Source organism: Mangifera indica, chromosome 9 (genome assembly GCF_011075055.1).
Source record: "Mangifera indica cultivar Alphonso chromosome 9, CATAS_Mindica_2.1, whole genome shotgun sequence".
NCBI lineage: Eukaryota > Viridiplantae > Streptophyta > Magnoliopsida > Sapindales > Anacardiaceae > Mangifera > Mangifera indica.
Window position 1 is genome coordinate 16870720 of NC_058145.1, and position 25921 is coordinate 16896640.

General features: G+C 34.8%; 3 protein-coding genes across 4 annotated transcripts; 1 reads left to right on the forward strand and 2 right to left on the reverse strand.

The window, feature by feature from the left end:
- Window positions 1-1248: 1248 nt before the first annotated feature.
- LOC123226482 (protein decapping 5-like) lies at window positions 1249-7904 on the reverse strand. The gene is made up of 8 exons (XM_044651009.1): window positions 7571-7904; window positions 5929-6029; window positions 4770-4841; window positions 3627-4541; window positions 2582-2650; window positions 2066-2236; window positions 1838-1948; window positions 1249-1667 (listed from the first exon to the last, which is right to left on the reverse strand). Exons 1-8 carry the CDS (start codon window positions 7725-7727, stop codon window positions 1518-1520), a joined length of 1746 nt encoding a protein of 581 aa, XP_044506944.1. The 5' UTR covers window positions 7728-7904; the 3' UTR covers window positions 1249-1517.
- Window positions 7905-11957: 4053 nt separating this feature from the next.
- Window positions 11958-19009, forward strand: LOC123225042 (protein CROWDED NUCLEI 1). Its single transcript, XM_044648890.1, has 8 exons — window positions 11958-12548; window positions 13201-13410; window positions 14343-14596; window positions 14725-14995; window positions 15087-15170; window positions 15766-17870; window positions 18102-18273; window positions 18456-19009. Exons 1-8 carry the CDS (start codon window positions 12321-12323, stop codon window positions 18684-18686), a joined length of 3555 nt encoding a protein of 1184 aa, XP_044504825.1. The 5' UTR covers window positions 11958-12320; the 3' UTR covers window positions 18687-19009.
- Window positions 19010-22145: 3136 nt separating this feature from the next.
- LOC123226536 lies at window positions 22146-25248 on the reverse strand. Of its 2 annotated transcripts, XM_044651061.1 has the most exons (4): window positions 24922-25248; window positions 22949-23376; window positions 22666-22747; window positions 22146-22524 (listed from the first exon to the last, which is right to left on the reverse strand). In XM_044651061.1, the coding sequence occupies exons 2-4, from the start codon at window positions 23316-23318 to the stop codon at window positions 22392-22394; spliced, it is 585 nt and encodes a 194-aa protein (XP_044506996.1). In that variant the 5' UTR covers window positions 23319-23376; window positions 24922-25248; the 3' UTR covers window positions 22146-22391. The 2 variants fall into 2 exon arrangements, with proteins under 2 accessions (XP_044506996.1, XP_044506998.1); XM_044651063.1 differs by lacking the exon at window positions 24922-25248 and having other exon boundaries at window positions 22949-23607.
- Between the last annotated feature and the right edge of the window lie 673 nt (window positions 25249-25921).

The following is a 25921-nucleotide window of genomic DNA, read 5'->3' on the forward strand; positions in this document are numbered from 1 at the left end:
TTCACAGAACAGTCATTTAGCAAGGCAACCTTCTTTTTCATACAATTTAACATCTCAAACGGTTTTCAATTCATATAAGCTATATATCGTTGAAAAGAGGATTCAAATATCTTTCCAACGAGCTATGATAGCACTCATTATTCAATAAATAAGACAGTCAAAACGTAAGCTAAATTCAGTGATAAAATTACGAAATACTATTCACAGAATAGACATTTAGCAGGGCAGCCTTCTTTTCATACAATTTAATAGCCCAAACGGTTTCTAATTCATACAAGCTATATATCATTGAAAAGAGAATTCAAAGAGCTTTCCAACAAGATATAATAGCACTCATAATTCATCAGATAAGGCAGCCAAAACATGGGACGAACTCAGTGGCAACAACTGTAAATATCATACAACTTTTTGCCTTGAACAAAATCACACACATAAATATCCCAGATGGCAAAACAACATTCCTCAACTTCAAAATCACCATTTATAACATAGATCCAAGGAATCAATAGCTTAAAACATGCAACATATCAATAATGATTTCCCTTACCTTGTTTCAAGTCAAATCTTTGCAAATTGACTTCTTTCTCTTTGTTTTGCTTCCTTTATCACCAAGACCACTTTAAATCAATACCAAAACACACTAACATATCCACATAACATGCATATAAACATAGATAAAAGGGAAAAGAAGGAGATCTTTGGTTACCAAAACTTCCAAGTGCTTCATTTTCTTTTTCTTTCCTTATTTATCTTCCAAAATCCCCTCAAAATCACTCACTGTTCTTAAAATACAACAAAGAAATGAAGAACACTGCCTTCTTCTCTAGGAGACGAGAAACTGCTGGAAAAATGATCGAAAAAGCAAAGGTAAAGTTTCTTTCTCTCTTCCTTCTTTCTTTTATTGACTTTTTTTTTTTATAAATATATATATCTATATATACTAAAACATACACATACAATTGGAAATATCTCCAAACAGGGTCAAAAAACATAATTACCCTTGACACATATCTGAGAGTATTACAAAAAATCCAACGCTATTTGTATTTAATTTCGAATATTTAATTAGATATTCGGATCATATATCATTATATATAATTAAATATTATTTTATCTTTAATTTAAAATTATTTAATTACATGATGACACATATTCTATATACCCAATTGAATATCCTAAGACTAAACATACATAGTTTTATTGTTGGAAATATAGTCAAGAAGGTAAGCCATGGCAAACTGAAAAAACTTGAACAAAATCCAAAATGGTCTTAAATAATCCACAAGCATACTTATTCAAATCATCCAAAAGATGGATGACATGTTCATACATCCCTCTGCCCTGGGGGTTTTTTTGTTTATTTTGAGCTGAATGCCAAAACTGGGAAACCACGACAGGAAATACAAACATACAAAGGAGCCCCATCACCACAGGTATCTCAGATCTTGGGGGGCAAACTTCACATCTCAAATTAAACCCTATTATTATTGGACTGGAAACGCCTGAGTGCTAACTAACTAGGAGACGCGGTCAGACATGCCATACCCCCGACCTCGAGAAGCATAGCCATAGCCCCTTCCATGATAAGAACCACGTGATCGTCCACCACCTCGATAAGGTCCACGACCACCTCGCCCACCATGATATCTATGGAAATTGCCAAATGTCTAACAAAAAGCGACAGATTTTGTGTAACGAATTAGAAATCCAGTGATTCAACTGATATGGAAACTGACAAACAAACTAGAAACTGCATAAGATACTGTTCATAAAATCATGAGCAAAAATTTGCTAGTAAAAATCCAGCAACACAGATATGGGAAATAGAAGATAATACCTCAGTATCTCTTTTAACTTGTTCGGAGAACCTGGGTCTTCCATTACGAGATCCACCATCAAGAGCATCACATGATAAGGAATCAAAAAAGTCATCCTTAACATAAACAGGCTGCATAGAGGGCAAGGAGGAGTGGAGCATTAATCAAACAACAAACTACTCTTTACTCTTTTGTTTGACAAAATTATGTTTATGTAAAAGAGACTACGAATAATGGAGAGCAATTACCTTGTTCTCATATATTGAAGATCCCACATTGTCTTCATCTGGTAAATCATCCTCATCTTCTTGAGCTTTGTTACTTTTTCCGAGATGGCCCCATACTTCATCCTTGTTAAATTTTTCATTCATTGCTGTAAAATCAAAATCCTCAGTGAATCTGGTTGCAGAGCGTGAAATCTGCAAAACCAAATGCTCACAATGTCAAATGCCAAGTTTAATGTAACCTATGAGATGCAGAAATAATGCAAAATCAGGAAGCACACTGACTGGCTATAATACAGACCCTACAAAACAAAACTGAACTAATTTGTTAGTGAAAGACAGATTGGTTAATGAGAGAGTATTGATTAATTTGATTTTGACTAGTAGCTCCAAGAACAAGATAAAAGTGATAATATTAGAGCAATAGTAGATGTTATTCATTTCAGGAAAATTAATCAGCTCATGTAAGATTCAGAATATTATAACAGCTAATGTCAGCATCATTGAAAAATACAGCAACGCAGAAAAAGCAAAAGATACCTCATTTCCTCTTCCGCTTCCACGTCCTCCCCTATAATTATGTTGATGATACATAGGAGGTCCATGTGTCTAAATTGGTTGATGAACACAGCAACAACAAGAGAACTAAGTCAGAATACAAAGTCACTTCACTCCATATCAATCTAGACAAATAAAGTGCAAAACCAAAGTGTCGGGAAGAAAAAAGAAACAAAAAACTAATGTTAAATTTTGTCACTCTGTCACAAAGCAAAATTTTCGATTGAGCGATGATTTGAAAAATGTAACATGGTAACAAAATTAGGTCAATCCACAGCAATTTTACATTGTATTATACAGGCTCCCAAAATTCAGTCAGACATACATTTTTTGGCAGGTCTATTAATAATTTGGTGCATCAGACAAGTGAGAACATGACACTCGGATCGATTCATTTCCAACACTCACATGTACAATTATCGACAATAAAGCTTAGCTTGTAGGAAAATCTCCATCCCTCCCATATTTACAGGGAATTTACTATATTTACACAAATTTTCTCATTGTGTTGACTTATTAATACATGACAGCCAATAAATGCAAGACATAATCAATTATGATATCAATAAGGAACAGGTGTGCATCTTACCATAACTTGGGAGTTGAAATAGTTGATGAAAAAAAAGCAATAGTTTCATGAGAGGTTACAAGAGAGAAGTTTGGTTTCATATATTATGACATGGTAATGTAATCTGTGCAGATTGTTCATAATTTAAACCATTCCAACTTCTATCCCCCCAGCAAAACCAGCAGTCCAAAATTTTTCACAAGTATCACTTTCCAGAAACAACTCACACACCAGTGATTTCAGATAAAGGAAAAAAGAACTAAATAATTTCATCAATAAAGGCCCTCCACGCTCTCCCCAGTAGACTATGCATCTGAGCAGAAGAGGAAAAAAGAAGAAAGAACATTGAAACTAAATGAATTCATAAGACCTAATTCCATATTGTAAAAGAAGGGGGGGGGGGGGGGGGGGGGGGGGGGGGGGGGGGGGGGGGAGGAAGGCCAGATACTGTCAGAATACCTTATGCTCAGGTGGTGAAGGTAGAGGTAATATTGGTTCCTGAGATTCTGCTACTGATGCTACTGCCAGTGGCGGTGTTTCTGTTGATGATAGATGCACAACCTCAACATCCTTCTGAGCTGTTTGTGAAGACTGGGATGAAGATACTGTGGGCAGTCCACGCTGCAAAAGCTGGTCAGGGGTTACCAAAGAAGGCATTTTCCCATCATTCAAGATAGAACTTGATGTCCCTACAATGGAAGAAGCAGATTCAGACATGCTTTGAAATGGCATAATGGGACCGGGGACTGTTTTGGGTTCAGAAATTGGTGGTAGTGCAATTGCAGCATTATCTAAGCCAGCAGTTAATAGAGGTACCAAAGGCACGCTTTTACTTGGAGCTGCAGGAGGAAGAGTTTTAGTAGAAGCCTTATCAGGAATCAGATTCATTGATGAGTCAGAAACTGTAACAGGAGCCTGTGCAGGAAGCATTGGAGAGTGTAAATTCAAGGTGCCTGTGCCGAAAGGTGGTAGCAAAGGAGGGCGTTGTTCTGACAACTGAGAAGCTGATAGGTTGGAAGCTCCCATAGGGAGTGATGGATTCATGGCTGGGTATTGCATAGATTGCTGCATTGAAGGCAGCATTGACAATCCCGGAGGTGGTTGAAGCAATGGTTGCTGCTGGTCCTGAAGCCCATTTGAGGACCCATAGAATCCTTGCCAATACATTGGCATGGCAAGTCCACTACCATTTGTTGTTGACAGAGGTGATGAACCCCATGCCCCTAAACTCCCACCTGGCTGATATAAGGAAGGGTTTCCTTGAAATGTTGGCCTGCTAAGTCCTAGCTGTGATGATTGGGAAGTCAGATCAGGTACAGATCCACTACCAGAAGGCAAGCTTGTAGAAGTAATTGCTGCTTGAGTATAGTGAGACTGCACAAGAAATTGAAATAAATATTATTGAATCTGGCCTGACTCTTTACACTTCAGCAAGAAAGATGATCAAATCCCACTTGAACCAAACCCAAAAAAAGCTGATTGGGTATAAGCGTCAAATCATAAACATCTATGGTGAAGTGCAAAAGAAATATAAATTCAACTTGGGCAGATATCCAGCACATTTAATAGTTCATTCACACAAATTTTATTGACACCCTTTACCTGTATAATAGCTGGATCATTGTGTATAGATGCTGTAGTCTGAACAGGTGGGGAAGATTTGACCTGCAAATCCTGCAACCAGATGCATGTAGAAAATGTTTTTAAAACATTATGACAATCATAATTAGATTAAATAAAAATCCCATGAGAGACAAAATAAAATAGAATTTTAATTTCTGAAAGGTAAACACAAACAGAAATTAATATGGCAGATGAAATATTCAATTTATAATGACTTAGGGTACTAGTTGAGTGATTATACTATTACCGTCTTAGCTTTGTATAAACAAAAGTATTACTAATGTCCAGTGCATAAGCATCCAGTATTCATATTAATCATGAGTCCTCCCACAAACATTCATTAATTTTTTTTTTAAAAGAAAAAAACTGAAGATTATTTGATTGTGGTGCTAAATCTGAATATGCAGAGAAGCCAGACATTCAAGGGAAATCACCATAAACCCTGATAAAACATGGCATGCTTGAGTGCAGCAACCTGAACCAAACATAGATTTTGGCTTAACACATCAGCCAAGGTAAAGCCAAAAATTGATGAATCAACATTCCAACAGAAGGCGTTTCCAATACCAAGGGCTACCAGGATTATGCACTTGCCAAACCAAGGCATTATGTTCTAGCCAAGAAATCTCTTCCTGATAATGATACAATTTACACCAAACTGTTTATACATCCATTAAGTCAATAGTTAGCAAATGATATAATGAAGATTAGCCATCATAAAAGAATGTCTACACGTAAATGTTTAGAACAAAGATATAACAATAGAAGAAAAAGGATAAGCCTCTGATATAAGCTAAAACTTATTTAAAAATTTCTAATCAGGCAGCAAAAGGGCAGCTGCATACAGTACATCATTATGTTTTTGAGTTGCTAGCCTTATGATCTTGAACACCAGGGCCAACAAAGGAGTGCACAATTAAAAGCGCCACAAATGATGATAAGAGAACTATGTCTATGCCAAACAATGAGATAACACTCAGTAAGAACCAACACAATTTATGCTCTATAAGACCTAAAATTCACACTTTAGCTTAATAGTCATAATTAGTGGCATAAAGTTTATGCTGGTAAATTATAACGATATAGCATTCTGTTACAAAATTGCAAAGCATGCAAACTTATAATGAATTTGGTGTACCTTGATGTCACTTCCTCGGAAGAGTATGTACTCATAAATTTTATCGCTTGGCGGAACTTGGGGACCATCCTTCCTTCGTCCTTCTGTTCCAAATGATCTCACTGCAAAGTCAAAAACATTAGTTAGGATCAACAAACAACATTTACATCTTTATAACACCATTTACAACAATGTGAAAAGAAATTAAAATCCACTGAGAGAAGAAAATTCTCCATTTTTCAAAGATGAGCAGTTCATTGCCACAAGCAACAGAAGGACATCCTATGCAGGAAAAATTCACTGCATTCTAGCCTAGGTTCCCTCATGATAAATGTTTGCTCTTCTGGTAGTGTGTAATAGGAGTAGCACACAAACATTAGATATAAGAGTGTTCACCTCACTGTACCAGCATATTGTGGTCCGAACAGAAAATTTTCCATTGATCATAAAACTAAGAAAAACATGGATCAAAAAATAGCCCCACAAGAAAGAAAAAGGAAACTGAATTCCCGGGAAACAAGAGGGAGAAAGGAAGATGCTACAGGCAGCTTTGTGATATTACAAATTCACCTCTCAGCTGGTGGAAGCTCCAGTTTCAAAAGCGAGTTTACTAAGTAGATTGGCAGAGATTTCTAGGATATCATTAAAAGAAAACAACAGTAAAGAATCCTGTTTGATCCAAATACGAGTTATATGACAGTTGTTCGATTCATTATTTACTAAGTTTATCCATAATAAGTCAATTTCCCCATGCCCCCAGCTCCAAAAGGGAGGGCACAACAGTAATCTTACATTCTCAACTAAGATGTCAACCAAATGTAACCTTCAGAGTAGCAAATGGACGTACCTGAACAACTTCTTTGGAGGCAAACTTTTGCTTGAACTTATGTTAAAAGAACTGCTTTATTTTTGGATCTTTATTATAGTCCATCAACATCATTCCATACAGACCAAACCACACTATCATCCCAAAATGTCACACAATATAAAAAACAATACACAGCCCATTCTCCAGGGGTTTGGTAAGATGCTTTTCTTTTATTATACCACTTACACCCGTCAGTAATGATTGGGGTAAGCTCAATTTTCTCAAAAGACAACAACATAGACAACTACCGATATTCTATAAATGTATCATTCTGTGACTTCCTAACATTTGAAGCTTTTAGTTGCCCCAATAGAGTCACAGCAAAGTTTGCAATCTTAACAGCCTTTCTCCACCTACCTTTAACAACCAAGCTTCGTCAATCCTACAACTAAATGAAACATTTCTCATCTACCGCCCATGTTTCTGTAGTACACTTTAATTAATAATTTTATTGTCTTTTAAATATAAAATTCACTGGTCACACTATTTATTAATGCAATATATCATGGTTAATCTTCAACTCACCCCATCGAACTTACATATTCCCTATATCCTTTCATTTTCGTCAAACAACAAGCGAATGCTTAAACACTGCACATTCGATAAACACAAATACACATTCCAAAATTCAAACCTCACAAAAATCTTCATCAAAATAGCACCAAAACAAAAAAACCCACATAAAATTTCTAAGAATCAAAATTTCTATTCATACCCAGAAGTCAAAACCCCCATAAAAAGTCAAAATAACACCCGAAATGGACAAAAAAGAAACTAAAAAGAAAAACCCATCACCGTTTCTCAGACCGATGCTAGATTCCTCAGTATTGATGTTGAAAAGAACACCCTCGTAACGAATCTCGGACTTAGAAGTCAAGCTGATCAAGCTACCGATGTAGGAATCAGCAGAGGCAGTAGAAGATCTGGTAGCTTCAGTGGCAGTGGCTGCCATTTGGGGTTGTCGGTTATGTGAAATTTCCGCTGAAAATTAGAGTAAAGTGACAATGAAGGTCGATGCACGTAAGAAAAATTCTGCTTACAAGAGTAGCGAGGTTAACTGAACCCCTTTGTCGTTTCTTCCCTCTGTTTTTCAAGTTTTGGAAACCTGGATTTGTTGAATAACTTCTATTTCCGTGTAACCAAACGCCCTGTTAGACAATAAATAGATACTAAAAAATATTAAAAATAAAGTGAAAAAACATTTCCCACACTAGCTTTGGGCCTCTGGCCTGTAAATTTTTCATCAAATGCATGCAAAAATTAAGATTTCCCACCCACAACCTAACTTTGTAAATGAAAATTTCACTCTAACATCAAAGACATATAGTATTTCCTTGTCAGAAAAGTATCCTCTCTACATCAAAATATGGTATTTGCAAGTCACCATTGTAATCCCCGGTTGGTTAGAGTATCAACACTCAAAGGCATTAAGTGAATAGTATCTACTAAATGTTAGGAAATGATATCCATTTGGTGCCACTCTAATTCTTGACATGGTAACCAAAGTTGTTTTGCCTTTCAAGACCAATTGTGGCATTGACACATGATGATGTCAAGTAGATGGGATCTCTTACATGAGAGGTGAACTCTTCATACTTGGAGATGGTATTCGCAAGCAACCACTGTAGTCAACATTCTTGATAATTGAAGTTATTTTATCGGTCGATTTAGGTGTCATTAACTCGGGCATAAAGCAAATGGTATCCCTTTGATGAAAAGTGTTCCCATGCACTCTAGGATGCTATCTAATTTTGTGCATTTAACCACTTTCTTAAGTCGATAGGTGTTTAGGTGGTTATAGATATGTACCTTATAAGTCTAGTCACCAAAGTTTATCCACCAATCGAAGTCAATTATAGCACCAACACGTAGGGGCACTAAGCAAAGGTTATCCTTTTGAATAGACATTTGTTCCATGTGTCTAGTGGTATTATTCTTTGATCGGCAATTGACCCTGATGGGTTAGGTTACCTTGCCTATTGCAATTGGATTAAGAATTTGCATGTGGTAATGATTTTTGGACGGTGTTCACCAGCTAAGAAACTTGTTTTATATGTCAAAAGATGTTATCTATTAAAGTATATTCGACTACCTTTTCCAAATAAGTTTAATTAGCATTTTGGTAGTATAAAATGATCTCAAATTAGGTTAGATTTTTTGAATGTTTGGTTATCAAGAGCTTTCCTATGTCATCTTTTGTGGCCATTAAGGAAGACTAATATACAAAAGATTTATGAGGTTTGCTCTCTCCCTTTTCTCTGTATTAATTTTTTATATTTATATAAAGAAAATAAAAAGTTACATTTGAATAATAGAATTTATGTGTTCATAATTTAACTATGATTCTTAACCTATATTTTTATTTTAAATGAATTAAAACAGAATAATTAGGTTAGCAAACATAATTTCAATTCGGTAGAAAAATGTATTTGTCTTCTATTGACACGAGAAAATATAGAAAAAAATTTATCTTATTGATATTAAAGAGATATATCACCTTACAAAATTTCTATTATTATTTTAAAGACAACAAACTAATAAGAACTGTAATTAATCGGTGCTTTAAATTTAGCCCAATAGGTTAAGTGCTCCCTCCTTGTCATTTAGCACAAAGTTTTCCATTTTTCTTGTTTTACCATAATGTTTGACTTGAATATAAAGCAAATAAGAGAATATGCCAATGTCACCTTTCACCAATCTACTATCTATTGATTCCATATACATGCCATATGATTTTCACATTATTAGGCAAAATAATAATAATAATAATAAAGTGAATTTTATTCAAAAAAAAACATGTTATATTTATACAATGTTTTAATTTAAAATAACGTTATACATACTAATAATAAAAAAAATATAGATATAAAAATCCATATATTATCTTGTTATTATATATTATTTTTATTTTAATTTAAAATTATTTAATCATATAATAATACGTTAATATTTACAGGTGTGCCCAACAAATAATTTTAGTGTTACTTTTTCTTTTTTTATTGTTTATTTTAAAATATATATTTTAACCCATTCAAAAAATACGCAAGGTAACTTGTAATTATGGCCACAAAGGCATGACTCAAAGGGTGAGCTTCGGTTTCCCGGCAGGCCAACATGGCTTGCAAAGGCCCGTCTTGTCCCTTGACACAACCAATTCGGCCAAATAAGGATGAAAAAGCTCGACCCGTGAATACGTCTAGTACATTAAAGAGTAGATCGTTTTCACAGAAACTAGATAAAGCCTGTAGGGAAAGTTATTCTACCGTATACAAGGAAACTAAGTTAAAAAAAAAAAAAAACAATTATAACTTGTTAACAAAAAAAAGTGAAACTCGAGTTTATAGACAAGGTAGTTTTGACGACCCTTAATTTATTAACTAAAACAATATAGCCCCCGAATTATTAGTTCTTTTGTTATTTACCCACAAAGAGTTACATGCCATCACATCCATAGAAGAATATTGTAACCAGGCCAGAAGACTTATTCCCACCCAAAGAATAGTAAAATCTCAAATTCTCATCCTCTAACTTTCAAAAATCTAAACACCCACCTATAAACTAAAATTGATCAAATTTTTTAGTTAAGATTAAGGGTAAAATCGTTATTTAATAATAATATTTAAAGTTTATATAATTTTATCCTTTTAATTTGAAAAACTAATAATTTTTTTTCAAAATTAAGTTTTGAAAAGTGACATTTCCCCCCATCTAGGGTTTCTAATTTTCTTAGCAAATTTTTAGCTAACAATGGTCGATCTCTCTCCCTCCCTGTGTCATCTCTCATTCTGGTATTCAATATTTGATCGATGACATTTGAATTCGACAGAATCCAGATGAAGAGTCAAACTCTTTGTCTAAATTTTTATCATTCAGACAAAGTTAACTTCATTTGGATGACAATGACGATCTAAACGAGGAGTCATCCTCCTCCAAACTAGATTGATCTCTTCATCTAAACCATCATTATCATTTAGATGAAGTTGACTTTTTGTCTAGATTTCATCGAATTCAAATGTCATCGATCGAATATTGAGGACAGAAGGGAGAGATGACACTAGGAGGGAGAGAGATCAACCATTGTTAGTCAGAAATTTGTTAACAAAATTGAAAACTCTAGGTAAGAGAAAAATACTACTTTTTAAAACTTAATTTTGAAAGAAATTATTAGTTTATCGAATTAAGGAGGTGAAATAATATAAACTTTAAATATTATTATTTAATAATAATTTTATCCTTAATTTTAATTAAAAAATTTAATAAATTTTAATTTATGATTAAGTATTTAAATTTTTAAAAATTAAAAATGAGAATTCGAAATTTTATTATACCTTTGGTGGGAATAAGTCTTTTCGCCTTATAATAATAGATAAAAGCAAGGTACAATGATGCCACGTAACCCACATGCCCACGAAAAGAATACGCTATCGTTTTTACTTTAAATCTCCAAGGCAGCTTCTTGACACCGTGGCATTGCAACACCTGAACGCGCCCAACTAATACTTTCCTTACATAAAACCCCTCATCTTTCTCACTTATTTTTTTCACCCTTCTCTATAATTCCTTTACCAACCAAGGGTACTTCCGTCCTTGTCCAAAGTACAGCCCAAACACCCATGTTCTTGACCCCTATCCAATGAAAGCCGCCAACTATCTTCCCATAATATCCTTATATTGACTATATTAGGCGACTCGCTTTGACTCCAATAAACCCACAAGCCATAATATAAATTAAATGAAACAAGGCAAATATTATGAAATTTCTCCATCTAAATTAATGTATATATCGCGTTAACAAATAAAAAAAATTTATTATTCAATAATATTTTATATTTTAATAATAACTATAAATAAATATGTTTAAATATGAGTTGATTCAAACTCAATTTATTAATGACATATTATTATATTTTTAAATTATTTTAAATTAAAAATAAATTAACAAATAATTAAATAATTATATGTCATTATACAAATTAATTCATTATTATTAATATATATAATTTTATTTATATTTATATTTATATTTATATTTGAGAAAAATTATGCCAAATGGGAAATAAGGGATAAAATATTAGTTTTTTTTTTTTTATAAATTAAAATGATGCAGGCGTAGAAAGGTAATTTAACAAGTCGATTCGTGTCGGGCCCAGAAATAAAAAAGGAAGGAACGTGAATTATCCGCGCAAGTCTCACAAAAGTGTGGGCTAGAAAAGAGATAGAAAGGTAGAGAGAGAAAGCTGTTTGGAGACGTTATCGGATTTCAAATCACTTTCTGGCCGGAATTTAATAGTTCCGTTCACATCCGTGCTTAGGGTTTTCAAATTTCTTACCAAACAAGAGAGAGAAAGGAAGAAACCAGAGTCTTTTTTATGTCAACACACTAACTTCTCGGATTCGAAAATCACCTTTCAGTTATCCCCAATTATTTTGCAATTCTCGTTCAAGTCCGTGAACGGGATTCAGTACGTCAGGGTTTAGGTTTTCTTATGAATTCACGATCTGTAAAATTCGGGTGTGTTGAGGGGCAATTGTGCCTAGTCAGATAATGTTTACTCCGCAGAAGAAGGTGTGGTCCGGTTGGTCGCTTACTCCAAGGACCGAGAAGAACGGCACTGGGTCAGGTTCCGACGGTCCGAATCTGAATTCTATTGATGGGACTGTTGGGAAGGGAAAGAGTGTGGCTATTGTAGAACCAGTCACTCCGCTGAATGGAGACGGGCCTGGCCAAGAAACGGAATCATTGGCCCAGAAGATTTCAAGGCTTGAAAATGAGGTGAAAAAATCTTTTATTTCTGTTTTTTTTTTCACTTTATATTTTTTTATTTTCTTTCTGGGTTCAGAAAATGTCTGATTAGGTGTTTGAAAGACTTGGTTGGGGCTTAGTTAATTATAGCATTTACAGCAACATAATAGGTTTAGTACAACTCAGAATTCTGTTTATTTCTTCCCGCTTGGAAGGGGCTAAAATTTTGAATACTTGAAGTTTGCCAAGGAGTAGCGTATAGTAGTTTTTTGCTTACGATCAGAAGGTAATTGAGCAAGATCTCTCTGTAGAAGTAAATCAAGTACATAGGTGATTTAACTTGTCTAACCGAAGTATAAGGATAAATTATGAAAAACCAGTGAAGTTTATAGTTGCGATAAAATTATAAAAATGATGGTATAACACTCAGCAATTTTGCCTTTCTTTTGTGACTGTATTGTTGTCAATATATATTGTGTAGGTTCTGAGTACATTTTTTTGTTATTTCTGTGTTTCCCATATCTTCATATGGCATGCTGTATCATTTCTGTTTGAGGTGTTGTGTGGGTGCTTGAAAATGTGTTATGGGGTAGATTCAATATCTATATCTTGGGTTTACTTTGTGATATGTAATGGTGTAAAATTTAGCATTTTGCTCTAATTTGGTCCGTCTATTTTCCAGCTCTTTGAATACCAATACAATATGGGGCTTCTCTTGATTGAGAAAAAGGAGTGGTCTTCTAAGTATGAAGATCTCAGCCAGGCGTTTGAAGATGCAAAGGATGCTCTCAAACGAGAACAGGCAGCCCATTTAATTGCAATAACTGATGTTGAGAAGCGGAAAGAAAATTTGAGGAAGGCTTTGGGTGTTGAAAAGCAGTGTGTGCTTGATGTAAGATTCCTTCTTCTTCTGCTAATATTATTATTTAATTTAACAGTTTATTTGAATTTTATATTTTGTTATTCTTTTTCTCATTTTATTACTGAATGGGATGAATTTTTTGATAAGTGGGAAATTATTGGTGGAATCAAAGGAATATGTTAAAAGAAAAAAAACTCTAATCAAATTCCCTTCTCTGTAGCTAAAAAAAAGCCTTGAATTCCTCCAGGATTATGTTTGTCAAATTGGCTTGTCCTTATCATGACTATGCATCTACCTAAGAGATAGCTAGAGCAGTCTGTAAGTGGGAATTTTCTGCCAAAATTCGCCACCCTAAATCTCTCAAACCTTTAGTTGTTACAAGCTAATTGTATTTTGACTTTAGAGCTCAAGTATTAGTCGTAAGTTGGAATTCTCTGCTAAAATTAGCCACCCCCTGAATCTCTCAACCTTGAGTTTATGAGCTAATTGTATTGTAAATTTAAAGCCCAGGGATTAGTTGTTATTACAACTAATGCATACATCTTTGAAGGAAAAGAAGGGAAGAGGACAATAATTTATGGGACAGTGTTCTTTTTCTGCCCTCTCCATGAGCCTTGGTTTCCTAGAAATTTCATAATTTTTTGCTTTGCTTTTTTAACAGCCCAACTGCAAGGAGGTTGCTTCTTGTGGCACTCTAGTGTTTTTTTTTTTTTATTTGGTGTAGAGAGGACTATACCCATGCCTGTATGATTACTTGTAATGGATTTACAAATGCTCATTTGTTTAGCTATTGCCTCTGCTTCAGTTCTTCTGCTCTTGCTTTTGTGGCCAATTGGCTCGCATCTTTAATTCGTTTTACTTATTAATACATTTTTCTTGTATTCTACTAAACAAATTACTATTATTTGAAGAAAGTGTAATGATTGGTCTTTTTAATTTTTTATTATTGTTGGTTTCTGCAGCTGGAGAAGGCTTTGCGTGATTTGCGTTCAGAGATTGCAGAAATCAAGTTTACGGCTGACTCAAAGTTGGCTGAAGCAAATGCTTTGGTAGCCAGCATTGAAGAAAAATCTTTGGAGGTGGATGTAAAGTTGCGTGCTGCTGATGCCAAGCTTGCCGAGGTGAGCAGGAAGAATTCAGAGATTGAAAGGAAGTCAAAAGAGGTGGAATCTCGGGAAAGTGCTCTCCGCATGGAGCGTTTATCCTTCGTTGGCGAGTATGCTCAAGTCACTTGACCATTACTAAATTTGTATTTTGAATCTATTGTCTCTCCCATTTCTACTAGAAGACATTGTTCAGATTTCAATTTGCATTCTAATATTTCATGTTGGTTCCATTAATCAGGCGAGAAGCGCATGAGACTACTTTTTCCCAGCAGAGGGAAGACTTACGAGAATGGGAAAGAAAATTACAAGAGGGAGAAGAGAGGGTGGCCAAAGGTCAAAGAATTGTTAACCAAAGAGAAGAAAGAGCAAATGAGAAGGATGTAATATTTAAGCAGAAAGAGAAGTACCTTGAAGAGGCACAAAAGAACATTGATGCAATGAACTTAGCTTTGAAGAGGAAGGAAGATGATATTGACAGCAGGCTAGCAAATCTTAGTTTAAAAGAGAAGGTAAATTCTTTTCTGTGCTGGCCTATGTTGACTATTGTTAATTGTAATTTAATTTAATTTATGCTAATATGCTTCTTTCATGTGGATGCAGGAATATGAGGCTATGAGAAATAATTTAGAGATAAAAGAGGAGGAGCTACTTAAACTGGAAGAAAAGCTGAAAGCTAGAGAAATGGTAAGTGCTTATATTTATTTATTTATTTATTTTTTGCAGTATAAGAAATGGTGATGGGAAAAATGCACTTGGTTAACTGATATTGTTTTGGTTTATCAGAAATTTAAGAAGCAACAAGAGTCTCACTATGGGTGTGATGGGTCAGATGAATGTAGCACATAACATGCTACCTTAATTTGGCATCTGGCTGGGCTTTGATTAATAAAATAAGCCAATGTGAGAATGTAATAGTTTATTTAGCAATAAGAGTTCTCCAAATTTAGGCCGGCTGTAACTGTAGATATTTATTCTATCATCTTTTTGGGTATGGGCTGACTGGGTGGTGGGAATTGTCCAGAGGATAGTGTCAGCCTTTTAGGAAAATCCCACTAATTTTCTTGCTTTCAGAATCATAATTATATCCTAGTACCCTATATTTTCTTTTCTTTGCCAAAATGAGAAATCATGTACTAACCACTAAATTTAAAGCATCTAGCATTATAAAATTGAATTTACCATTAGTTTATCTATTTTTGATTTCTTTTGTCCCTGAGATCAGTCTGTCATAAAAGATCGTGAATTTGAATTTTTTTATTCCTTGGTTAAATATTTGCAGCTTGAAACTGAGAAGCTGCTTGAAGAACACCAAGCCAGGTTAGATGCAAAGCAGCAGGAATTTGATTTAGAAATTGAACAAAAGAGGAAATCAGTGGATGATGATCTGAAAAGCAAGGTGATTGAAGTAGAAAAGAAGGAAAATGAAATCAATCACAAGGAGGAGAAAATTGCCAAAAGAGAGCTGGCATTGGATAAGAAATTAGAGAAGTTTAAGGAGAAAGAGAAGGATTTTGAATCAAAAATGAAAGCTTTGAAGGATAGGGAGAAGACTATCCGTTCCGAGGAGAAGAACTTGGAGACCGAGAAGAAACAACTGCTTGCTGATAAAGAGAGTTTTCTGACTCTTAAGGCTGAACTTGAAAAGTTGAGGGCTGAAAATGAACTAGAACTGTTGAAGATAAATGAAGCAAAGGATCAACTCAAGGTAAGCGAAGAAGAGAGGGCTGAATATCTTCGGTTGCAGTCAGAACTAAAAGAGGAAATAGAGAAGTGCAGGCTTCAGGAAGAACTTCTTTTGAAGGAAACTGAGGATTTAAAACAGCAGAAGGAGAGTTTTGAGAGAGAGTGGGAAGAGCTGGATGAGAAAAGAGCTAAGGTAGGGGAAGAATTGATGAAAGTTAATGAGCAGAAGGAAAAACTAGATAAAGAGAGACATTCTGAAGAAGAAAGGCTGAGAAAAGAAAAGCAGGTGGCTGAGGACTATATCAAAAGAGAGTTGGAAGCTCTTGAAATTTCTAAGGAATCATTTAAAGCCTCCATGGAGCATGAGCGATCTGTGATAATGGAGAAAGCGGAAAGTGAGAGAATGCAACTACTTCGTGATTTTGAGCTACGGAAAAGAGAACTTGAAACTGATATGCACAATAGGGAAGAGGAGTTGGAAAAAGATTTGCAACAGAAGGAGAAATTATTTGAGGAGGAAAAAGAGAGGGAACTAAGCAACATTAACTATTTGAGGGATGTAGCTGGAAAGGAGATGGAAGAAATGAAACTAGAAAGGGTTAAATTACAAAAAGAAAAGCAAGAAAATGAGGCTCACAGAAAGCACTTTGATGAAGAAAAAGTTGAAATTAGGAAAGACATTGACATGCTGGTTGACCTAACTGAGACATTGAAGAGGCAGCGGGAACAACTTGTGAAGGAGCGAGACCACTTCCTTACCTTTGTTGAGAAACACAAGAGTTGCAAGAACTGTGCTGATATAACTTCTGAATACAGTTTTTCTGATTTAGTCCAGGAAATTGGGAGTGCAGATGTCCCTCCTCTTCCAAGTTTGGCTAACGATTATGTCAATGAAGGTGTTCATGGAAATCTTGTTGCTACGGAGAGGAAAAATAATGAGAACACTCCCAATGTTGGTTCAGGATCCCCTGTTTCTGCTGGAGCTATGTCTTGGCTTCGTAAATGCACTTCAAAGATATTAAAGTTTTCTCCAACTAAGATGATTGACCATACTGCTGAGAAAGAGTTGACAGAGGAGGCACCTCCATCTGATGAGCACATGACTATAGAAGAACCATCAAATAGGTTAGGTTGCACTTCAAATGAGCCAGAGCTATCTTTTGCAATTGGTAATGATTCTTGTAATGTTCCGATGGTCCAATCTGAGACAAGCATCAGGGAGGTTGAAGTTGGCCAGGATAAGATGGTTAATGACCAGAGCAACATCAATGGTAAGGTAACAGAAGTTGCGGAAGATAGCCAGCCTTCTGATTTAAATGGTCGACAGCCTCGGAAGAGAGTCAGGGCCAGAGTTAGTAGAACACGCACTGTGAAGGCAGTTGTGCAAGATGCTAAGGCTTTACTTGGGGAAGGCTTTAACTTAGATGAGACTGAGCATCCAAATGGGAATGCTGAGAATTCTGGCCATGAGATTTCTGAAAGCCGGGGTGAATCCAGGCTTGCTGATAAAGGAACAAGAAATGCACGGAAGCGGAATCGTGCTCCGGCATCTCATACTACATTGAGTGAGCATGATGCTGATGATAGTGAAGGACAATCTGGTAGTGTTGTCGCCGGTCAGAACAAGAAAAGGCGCCAAAAAGTTTCTGCATCTGTGCAGGCTCCAGTTGTGACTCGATATAATCTCCGGCGTCCCAAAACGTAGGTTCTCAATTTTTGTTTCTTATGTGGTGGAATAACCTGCCCAGAGCAGTTTTTTGTGGCCATTACCATCCTCATTAGCACCTTCAATACATGAAAACTAAATATAACCATTTTTTTTTTAAATGCACTGTTATATTGCCTCTGTCCGATTCAAATTCAATTTTTTTATTTTTTTCTCAAATCCATTTCCAAGCCACTAACACTTGAATTCTGATGAATAATTGTCAGTGGAGCCACTGGTGCAACCGCTAAAACCTCATCTGTACTAAACAAAGGAAGGGAGGAAGGGTCTGAAGCTGTTGGGGGTGCACAGGAGGATGAAATTTCGTATTCCAGAGTTGCACCTTCTCCATCTGTTGAAGTCGTTAGTGAGTACGGCAAAAGCGTGCATCTAGAGAAGGTAAGCACACTATAATTGTTGTCTACTAAATCTGGTTATATAAGGTTGTTAGATTGTCATGGTGGACTATCTTCCTGTTTCTTTTTTACTTATATCCTAATTAATGCCATCTGTAGTAACTAGGAAGTTGCTAAAGATGTTTGATTCATAACTTGATATTGATGTAACTATAAATGTGACAGCGTGGCGAGGTGGACTCATCAAAAAAGTTAATTGAGAATATGGCATTGAGTGAAGAGGTGAATGGAACACCAGAGGGAGCGGGTGATTATGGTGACATGAATGAGTCCAAGAGTGAATCTCATAGAGAAGATGGAGAAGTTGGGTTTGACAGCGAGGGGGATGATGATGAGTATGAACATCCTGGCGAAGCCTCAATAGGGAAGAAGCTTTGGACTTTCTTCACAACTTAAAGGTACTATTGCTGACTTTATGTACTGCACTGTACCCCATTGGTGATGGCATAAACTTTGTTAGGTTTTGTGTTAGAGAGTTATTTGATGTGTAGTAGTTTGTATTAACAATTAAAACAAATGTAGTAATGGCCAGCCACGGAGGTCTGTAGTTGGAGACGGGGTTGGGATTTAGAAGCCCTCTTTTACTACTTTTTAAATTTTCTTTTGTTAGGATTCGGAATGTCTTTAGCGTATTTATTATCATTGGACTCGGCGTTTTCTGAGCAAATTGTCTGTATCAAATTGTATTTTTTCAGGATGCCGGAATGATTGTTTGATTAGTTTGCTCTTAATTTTTTTTTTTTCCTTTCCTTCAAGCCTTTTGGTGCTAAATAGAAAAAGACAGTAGATTATTGCCTGATGCCGGTGCATGTTTTTGCAAGTCCCTTGGAACTAGAATAAAGGTGCAGAATTCTTTGGCTATTCTTCCACTTTTCTAACCGCTTTTCTTTCAAATGGTATTGTTTATTATTTGAGTTGGTTCAAATTTGAATCTGAGCTCATCATTTTAAATTCGAATTGAGTTCGAGTTTATCTATATTTGAATTCTATTTAGTCCAAATTTAATCTCCAAGAAACATTATTATTCGGAATGGGATAAAACTGTGTATTTATTTTTGATACATAATTTATATAACATAATTGATGTGATATCATGTAATTGAATAATTTTAAATTAAAGATAATATATTTAATCACATAATGATATATTATTTGTATCTATAAATTTTGTAGTAGATGTGGGTACATAGAAAAAGTTAGGCCTGGCCACTTTTTGTTTTTTTGGTTTCTTCTCTGTTGAGTAGGCCTGGCCACTTTAGTTTTAACATAATTTTTTCATTAAAGGGTGTTAATCTTTAACTATTTCATAAATTAATTTACAAACAAATTGTTTTCAAGAATAATACGGATTTATACAAAATCACATAAAGTGGTTTTTACACATGAAAAACAATGTAAATGTACCCCGTGCGAAGCAATGCTAGGAAAATTGGATTAGGTCGAGTGGTTTGATTTGTTCCACTAGAAATCATGAGTTAATCCACTCCAATAATGTTATAAACTCGGTTTGGAGTTTAAGTCAAAATGAACCATAGTCAAACCAACCTAAACTTACCGGTTAATGGTTCATATAACGATTTACCACAATCAAATCTTTAAGCTAATGTCTACATAAAAAATGGACATATCTAGTCCAATTCAAATTTACCTTTATTACAATTCTTATAAATTTAATATAGTTACATCGTTAATTAGTCAACGAGTTTGGTTAAAAGTCTAAAATATCCATAACCTAATAATTTATTTTTCTTCAAATAATTAATATTAAGATTAATAGGAGAGTATTGTTACATATCATGTGATTGATTATTAATTTATTATTAATTTAAATTTATCTAATCATATTATAATATATTAACAATTATACTTATTATTAGTTTATAAAGTATTATCACTATCGAACCGACATGTACGAGAAGTTTGCAGTTTATTTGGTTGACATGACATGTGTGAGAAAAAAATAATATGGGGATTGGGCAACAAAAATTTCTTCGTTGGTAAATCAATGGGTGAATACATCCTTTTATCAGTTAATGCTATAAAAATGTTCAATGGTCGTCTACTGTAACATCTTCTTCGATGGTGATACCTGTCATAATCATCGAAGCCACGAGACGAATGGCCCAGGTCATAGTCGTCCCGATATCTATCAATGTCATTCTCATATCTGCCTAAACCGTAATCCGGTGGTGACATTCGTCTGTATGAACCATCAGTCACATAATAATCAAATACCAGAGGATGACTGCTAAATCTCTCCGAATGTGACCTCCCCAGGTTGGGGCTTCTACTGTGAGAACTATACCCAAAATCATGCCCACCATATGGCGGAGGATAACTAAACACCAGGTCACAACCAAGAGGTCCATTGTCACTGGAGTCCCAAGGCCACCTTTGATCAAAATGATGTCCTCTGCTGATTAATTCTGTATGATGGTTTATTCTGTGGTGAGATTGGTCCCTAGGTGGGTCAGAATTTAGAGGAACAGCTGCCTATAGTCTTTCATCTGCATTTTCTGGGATTAGAGCATTTATTCCAGGAAATTTGACAGTCATTTAAAGATGCTATCACAAAGACAACAAAATATATAAGAGAGAACGATGGCATGGATGGTTTAGGTTCTTTTGACAAAGTGCCAACCCCTAAAAACTGCTTGATGTTAGAGTCCGAGCCTCCAGTGCCCTCCCCTCTTCGGCTCCTTCCTATTGGTGTGTAGAAAATTTTGCATATGACAGAATGACATAAAAAAGACTGTTGAAAAATTGGAAAGATAATCCCAAACACCATGAAAATTAACCTGGATGCTCTGGTACGATATAAACACCACTCCGACATTCTAACCGCAACTAAACATGACCCATCTTTTATTCTTTTTCAAATACATAATGTCTACTAATAATTAAAGCCTAGATTTCCATGAACATCACAGTTTCATTGTCTCCCTAATAAACACAATTGACTTCAAGTCTTCTCTTGCCCTTAATGAGTGCTGCTTGTGCACTACTGTATGATGGACCAAATCTTAAACGAGCATGATTATTTCACATAATACCTATTTCACATGTTTGAGGTCCCCTTAACATGGAATGTTGAAATGTTAAAATCTGCCAAATCCAAAGTTCATTTGAAGATCCCATTTAATTAATTTTTCTTTGGCCAAAACATTTCTTTACCCCACAATTGTCAAAATATTCCCCAGCTTCTGCTTGCTAGACCCTATGACACATCTGAACACAAAAAGCAACAAAGCTAGGCCACTCCACTCTCACAGGCCTAAAAAGTCAACTATGAAAGCACATCCTTGTATACAGAACAATGACAAAAATGACAATACAAGCATTTCACAATCTAACTGATGAAAAATACAATCAAAGAAGTGATCATGCTTAATTTACTCACCTAGATATCCTGATGGGCACCCTACCACTCTGTCTATGTATTCCACATCGGTTAGTGGTGGGAGAATTTGACTGGTTAAATACTCTGTGAGCTCCTTAAACTGTTAAGATGCATTTTTGGTTGCAAAACCCAAAAGCAAAATCATAATAGACTATATATTTAAAGTGGACAATATTTTGATAATGAGCGGGGTTATTAGACCAGATATGTTATAAATGGTATCAGAGCAGCTCCGTGTGTCCTCTTGAACGATGGTGGGACAAACCTCAGCGAGGACGCTGAATCCTGTAAGGAGGGTGTATGTGATACCTTTAGGTAAATCTCACATCGATAAAGCACGAGAGAGATGTTGGGTCTGTCTATACTCTGTCTATGTATCCCACATCGGTTAGTGGTGGGAGAATTTAATTGGTTAAATAGCCTGTGAGTTCCTTAAACTGTTAAGATGCGTTTTGAGTTGTAAAGTCTAAAAGCAAAACCATGATAGACTGTGTGTTCAAAGTGGATAATATCTTGACAGTGAACTGGATTATTGGATCAGAGATGTTACATTTAGTCTCTTTCTATATTTTAGGTTCTATACTGTGTTGAACTATGTTTTCATTTTTGCTCCTAGGGTTACTTCTGGGACAGCTTTTGTCAACTTAGACTACAGCGCCTAGAATCATCGGGTAAATTGCAAATCATATAAGATAAAGTTTTTACAAGGAAAAACCAATGAAAAATAAAGAACTGCCATTTTTATCATCTTTACTTACATTTAATGAAGAACCATGCTGGCCTTGCCATTCTGACCACTGCTGTAATAATTCCTCAAGTTTCTGCTTACCAGCTCTGCAGAATGGACAAAGTTTAACTAATTAGAATTATCTCCGAAAAGAGCATATACAAGCTGCAAAAATCTGTGAAGAAATAAATAATCAACTTTTCCTCATTATTTATTTTTTAAGCAACATGACTATGCCCAACTCTAACCTTGTCAAGTAATTATAAGATATATGGACTGAAGGTTGATCTTCCTCAAATGTTATCCGGGCTCTCTTAACACCGGATATAGCTGCCATGTTATATTATGGAAATCATAAAATCAGGAGCTCACCATAAATTGCAAATAAAAAGTTGCTTAGAGTTCACTTATTAAGATAATATGCGGAAGCATATTCCTTGCATTAGTTTATTTTGAAATGTTTAGTCTATGCAAAATCAGAGAGATAACAAAAGAAGAAGAAGTTAGGATTCAAATGTTAAAACAGGATACATTTAACATCCATGACATGGGTGCAGATGGGACTTTCATTTGGAGAATTAAGGCAGCTATTCTGAACATGCGCTGTAGAGCCCGATTCTACGACTTTTTCAGCGAATTTGACAGCTTCAGTCAGCTCAACATTTACTTGCACAATAGATAAATCATTAGTGAAATCATTGTCTTGTTTTCGATCCTCTATGAACTGACCCTCTTCAGTTCTAGCATTGCATTCATCTAGCTCTATGCTCTCAGCCCTTGGCTCATCTTCTTTATCAACTGAATTATTATGACGAGAATCAACTTCAAAAATATTATAATCAAAATCATGACTTTCATTGTCCTTGTCTCCAGAAATTTTAAGTTTATCCTCCATTTCCATACTAATACCAAAAATTCAATAACTTTACGAGCTACAGTCATCGACCACTCAGATTATCCTGCAAAGGAAAAGATTTTTGAACTTGCAACAAATAACAAAACCTAGCATCTTAGATAAAGATACCGTATATATTTTTTCTCAGAAAAAAAATTACTGCACCATGAAATGCAAGTGAAATATACCTAGAATACCGAAAATCGAAACGAATCATATTTGTCACATTTCTCTATACTCCAAAATTTGGTCCAAGTAACATTTTTATATGATGGAGACTCAAATAAAAAGAAAAAAAAAAGTCTCATATCTAATAAGTAAAATATAAAAGAATTGTATATAAGTGTGTAGAGTAGACTTTAACACAAGTCAATTGATTTTGTGTAATATGAGTTTCAATTTTTACATTTGTAAGTCCAACATATATTTTCAATTTGGTATCAAAGCATGCCCCAAATGATAGATTTAACACTCTATTTGTTCATGGATACAAATAACAATATACCCAATGCTTACACTTAAACATGTTGGAGACTCAATATGAAATAGAACATAAAAGAATGGTATATAAGTGTGTGAATTGTACTTAGTATACCATTCCCACCTAGCACTTCTCTAAGGCTACTCGAAAAAATCAGAAATTCTTCACAGCATACACCACATTATTCATTTCAAGCTAAAGTCTTTAATGTAATTAAAATGCAATTTTAAGCTGACTTGCTTAAAGGTTTTGGCTTTAACCAGTAGTCCACAATTAAAATTTATTTATTCTCATTCAAGATTTTTCATGGTGACTAGGTTTAATTAATGCAAGTAAAGATAGGCACAGAAAGAACTATATTAAAAAAAAATTAGAAAGGAATCTGGTATTTAGCTTGAGCAGAGAGAATTTGAACAGTTGCACTGAAATAAGCTAAAAAATATGGATGTCAGTAAAGAAAAATAAAAGATAAAATGGTTACTCATTGTAATTCTTAAAGTTTCTCAGCAGCCAAACTAGGAGTGGATTCGGGCCGAGCCAAGCCTGAAGGCTCTAATTTGGCTTGTATTAAAAAAAGAGTTAAATCTTTTAGTTTAAGTCTTTTTTTAATTTTAATCAAACGAATTTAAGTTGAACTAAATTGAGCTGAATCAATTTTCAAGACTGAATCGACTCATATCATATCCAAACCGTATTAAACAATGGAGATCATCCCATCTCTCCATCTAATTGAAATATTCAAAAAATGACCTCCCTATTTAGAGTATGGTAAGATAGAAATAAAATCTAGAGAATATGAAAATATAAAAAATAAGTTTGAAGATAATTTGATGGAGTTCTTATTGTGGTGACAATTCAGTTCTTACAACTAGAGTAATAATATATGTACAAAAAACTATACCAGAACATTCTTCAATCGAGCTAATTCGAGCTAAATTGAACCGAATATCTTTTGACTCTAATTAAAAAATGAGGCAAATCTTTTAGATCGAATTTGATTTAAATTTTAATCAAATAAATTTGAGTTGAACTAAATCAAACTGAATCGACTTTCAAGAGTGAGCCAGTTTGAATCATCTCCAGGCCTAAGCCAAACAGAGAGGAGAAAGTTGAAATTAGGGTTTTTACCTTATTCTTTGAAACACCGTTCATGGCCCAACCGATCTCTGCTTCTCTCTTCCCTTTTACGTTTTATCGTATCGGGCAGGCGCCAAAGTTATCGGTTGTCTCGCGGAGCACAGCACACTTTTTCAGTTGACTCATGATATGACTTTTTTAGACTGCCACCACTTGTCGTGGAAGGCTACAATACAACCTTGACTTTAAAAACGACATTCCGGTCCACGTTTTCTGTCACCATCTTGCAACAGGTTAAAATGTATACATCAATACCATTGACGAGTAAGCTCTCAACTTTTGGGAAAAGTCTCTCGATTTTACCAACAAGAAGCCATCATCAAATTGGCAATACGTTTTGTGAAGATGACTAACTTTACATGATTTAATCCCATTGTTACGAAGTTTTTATCCTAAAATGGTCAAACGACTATTTTTCACCTAAATTTTAATGTGTTTTTAAAGTTATATATATTTTTTCACTTGTGGGTAATTGAAGTTAAAATTTTTTTTTAGAACTAAAAATAAAATCATCATTTTATTAATAATATTAAAAAAATATAAAATTTTTTATATTTTTCTCAATAAGTTTTAAAAACAAATAATTTCATTTTTATTCAAAGTTTTCTAACTTTGAAAAATCATATTTTTCCTTTTAAACCTAATGTTTTTTTTTTCTTCCCTTAGACCACTATCTCTAGCGCCGGTGAACTTCTTTCTTCACTTTAAAACATTGACTCACGCCTCCTCTCTCTAGATCTTTGAGATGAAGAGACCATCTCTTTGTCTCTTCTCTTTGTTGAAATGAAGAGATCTCCATATCTCTTTGTCAAAGACAAAGAGATTGTCTCTTCATCTCTTCATTAGGATAGAGAGGAGAAATCGTTGACACCAAAGATGGTGACGAGAGGGGTGAAAGGGTTTAGAAAAAAGGGGATTGCAACTTTTCAAAATTAAAAAACTTTTGAGAGAAATGAAATTATTAGTTTTTAGAAAAATATAATAAATTTTA

Coding starts and splice junctions, on each gene's coding strand:
- LOC123226482 (XM_044651009.1), bottom strand. CDS start 7,727: ATGGCAGCCACTGCCACTGAAGCTACCAGATCTTCTACTGCCTCTGCT. Junction 4,842..5,928: donor TCCGAGGAAGTGACATCAAG/GTACACCAAATT, acceptor ATCTGGTTGCAG/GATTTGCAGGTCAAATCTTC. Junction 2,651..3,626: donor CTTCACCACCTGAGCATAAG/GTATTCTGACAG, acceptor CAACCAATTTAG/ACACATGGACCTCCTATGTA.
- LOC123225042 (XM_044648890.1), top strand. CDS start 12,321: ATGTTTACTCCGCAGAAGAAGGTGTGGTCCGGTTGGTCGCTTACTCCA. Junction 12,549..13,200: donor TTTCAAGGCTTGAAAATGAG/GTGAAAAAATCT, acceptor TCTATTTTCCAG/CTCTTTGAATACCAATACAA. Junction 14,996..15,086: donor ATCTTAGTTTAAAAGAGAAG/GTAAATTCTTTT, acceptor ATGTGGATGCAG/GAATATGAGGCTATGAGAAA.
- LOC123226536 (XM_044651061.1), bottom strand. CDS start 23,318: ATGGAAATGGAGGATAAACTTAAAATTTCTGGAGACAAGGACAATGAA. Junction 22,748..22,948: donor CCATGTCATGGATGTTAAAT/GTATCCTGTTTT, acceptor ATAACATGGCAG/CTATATCCGGTGTTAAGAGA. Junction 22,525..22,665: donor TCTTATAATTACTTGACAAG/GTTAGAGTTGGG, acceptor TCCATTCTGCAG/AGCTGGTAAGCAGAAACTTG.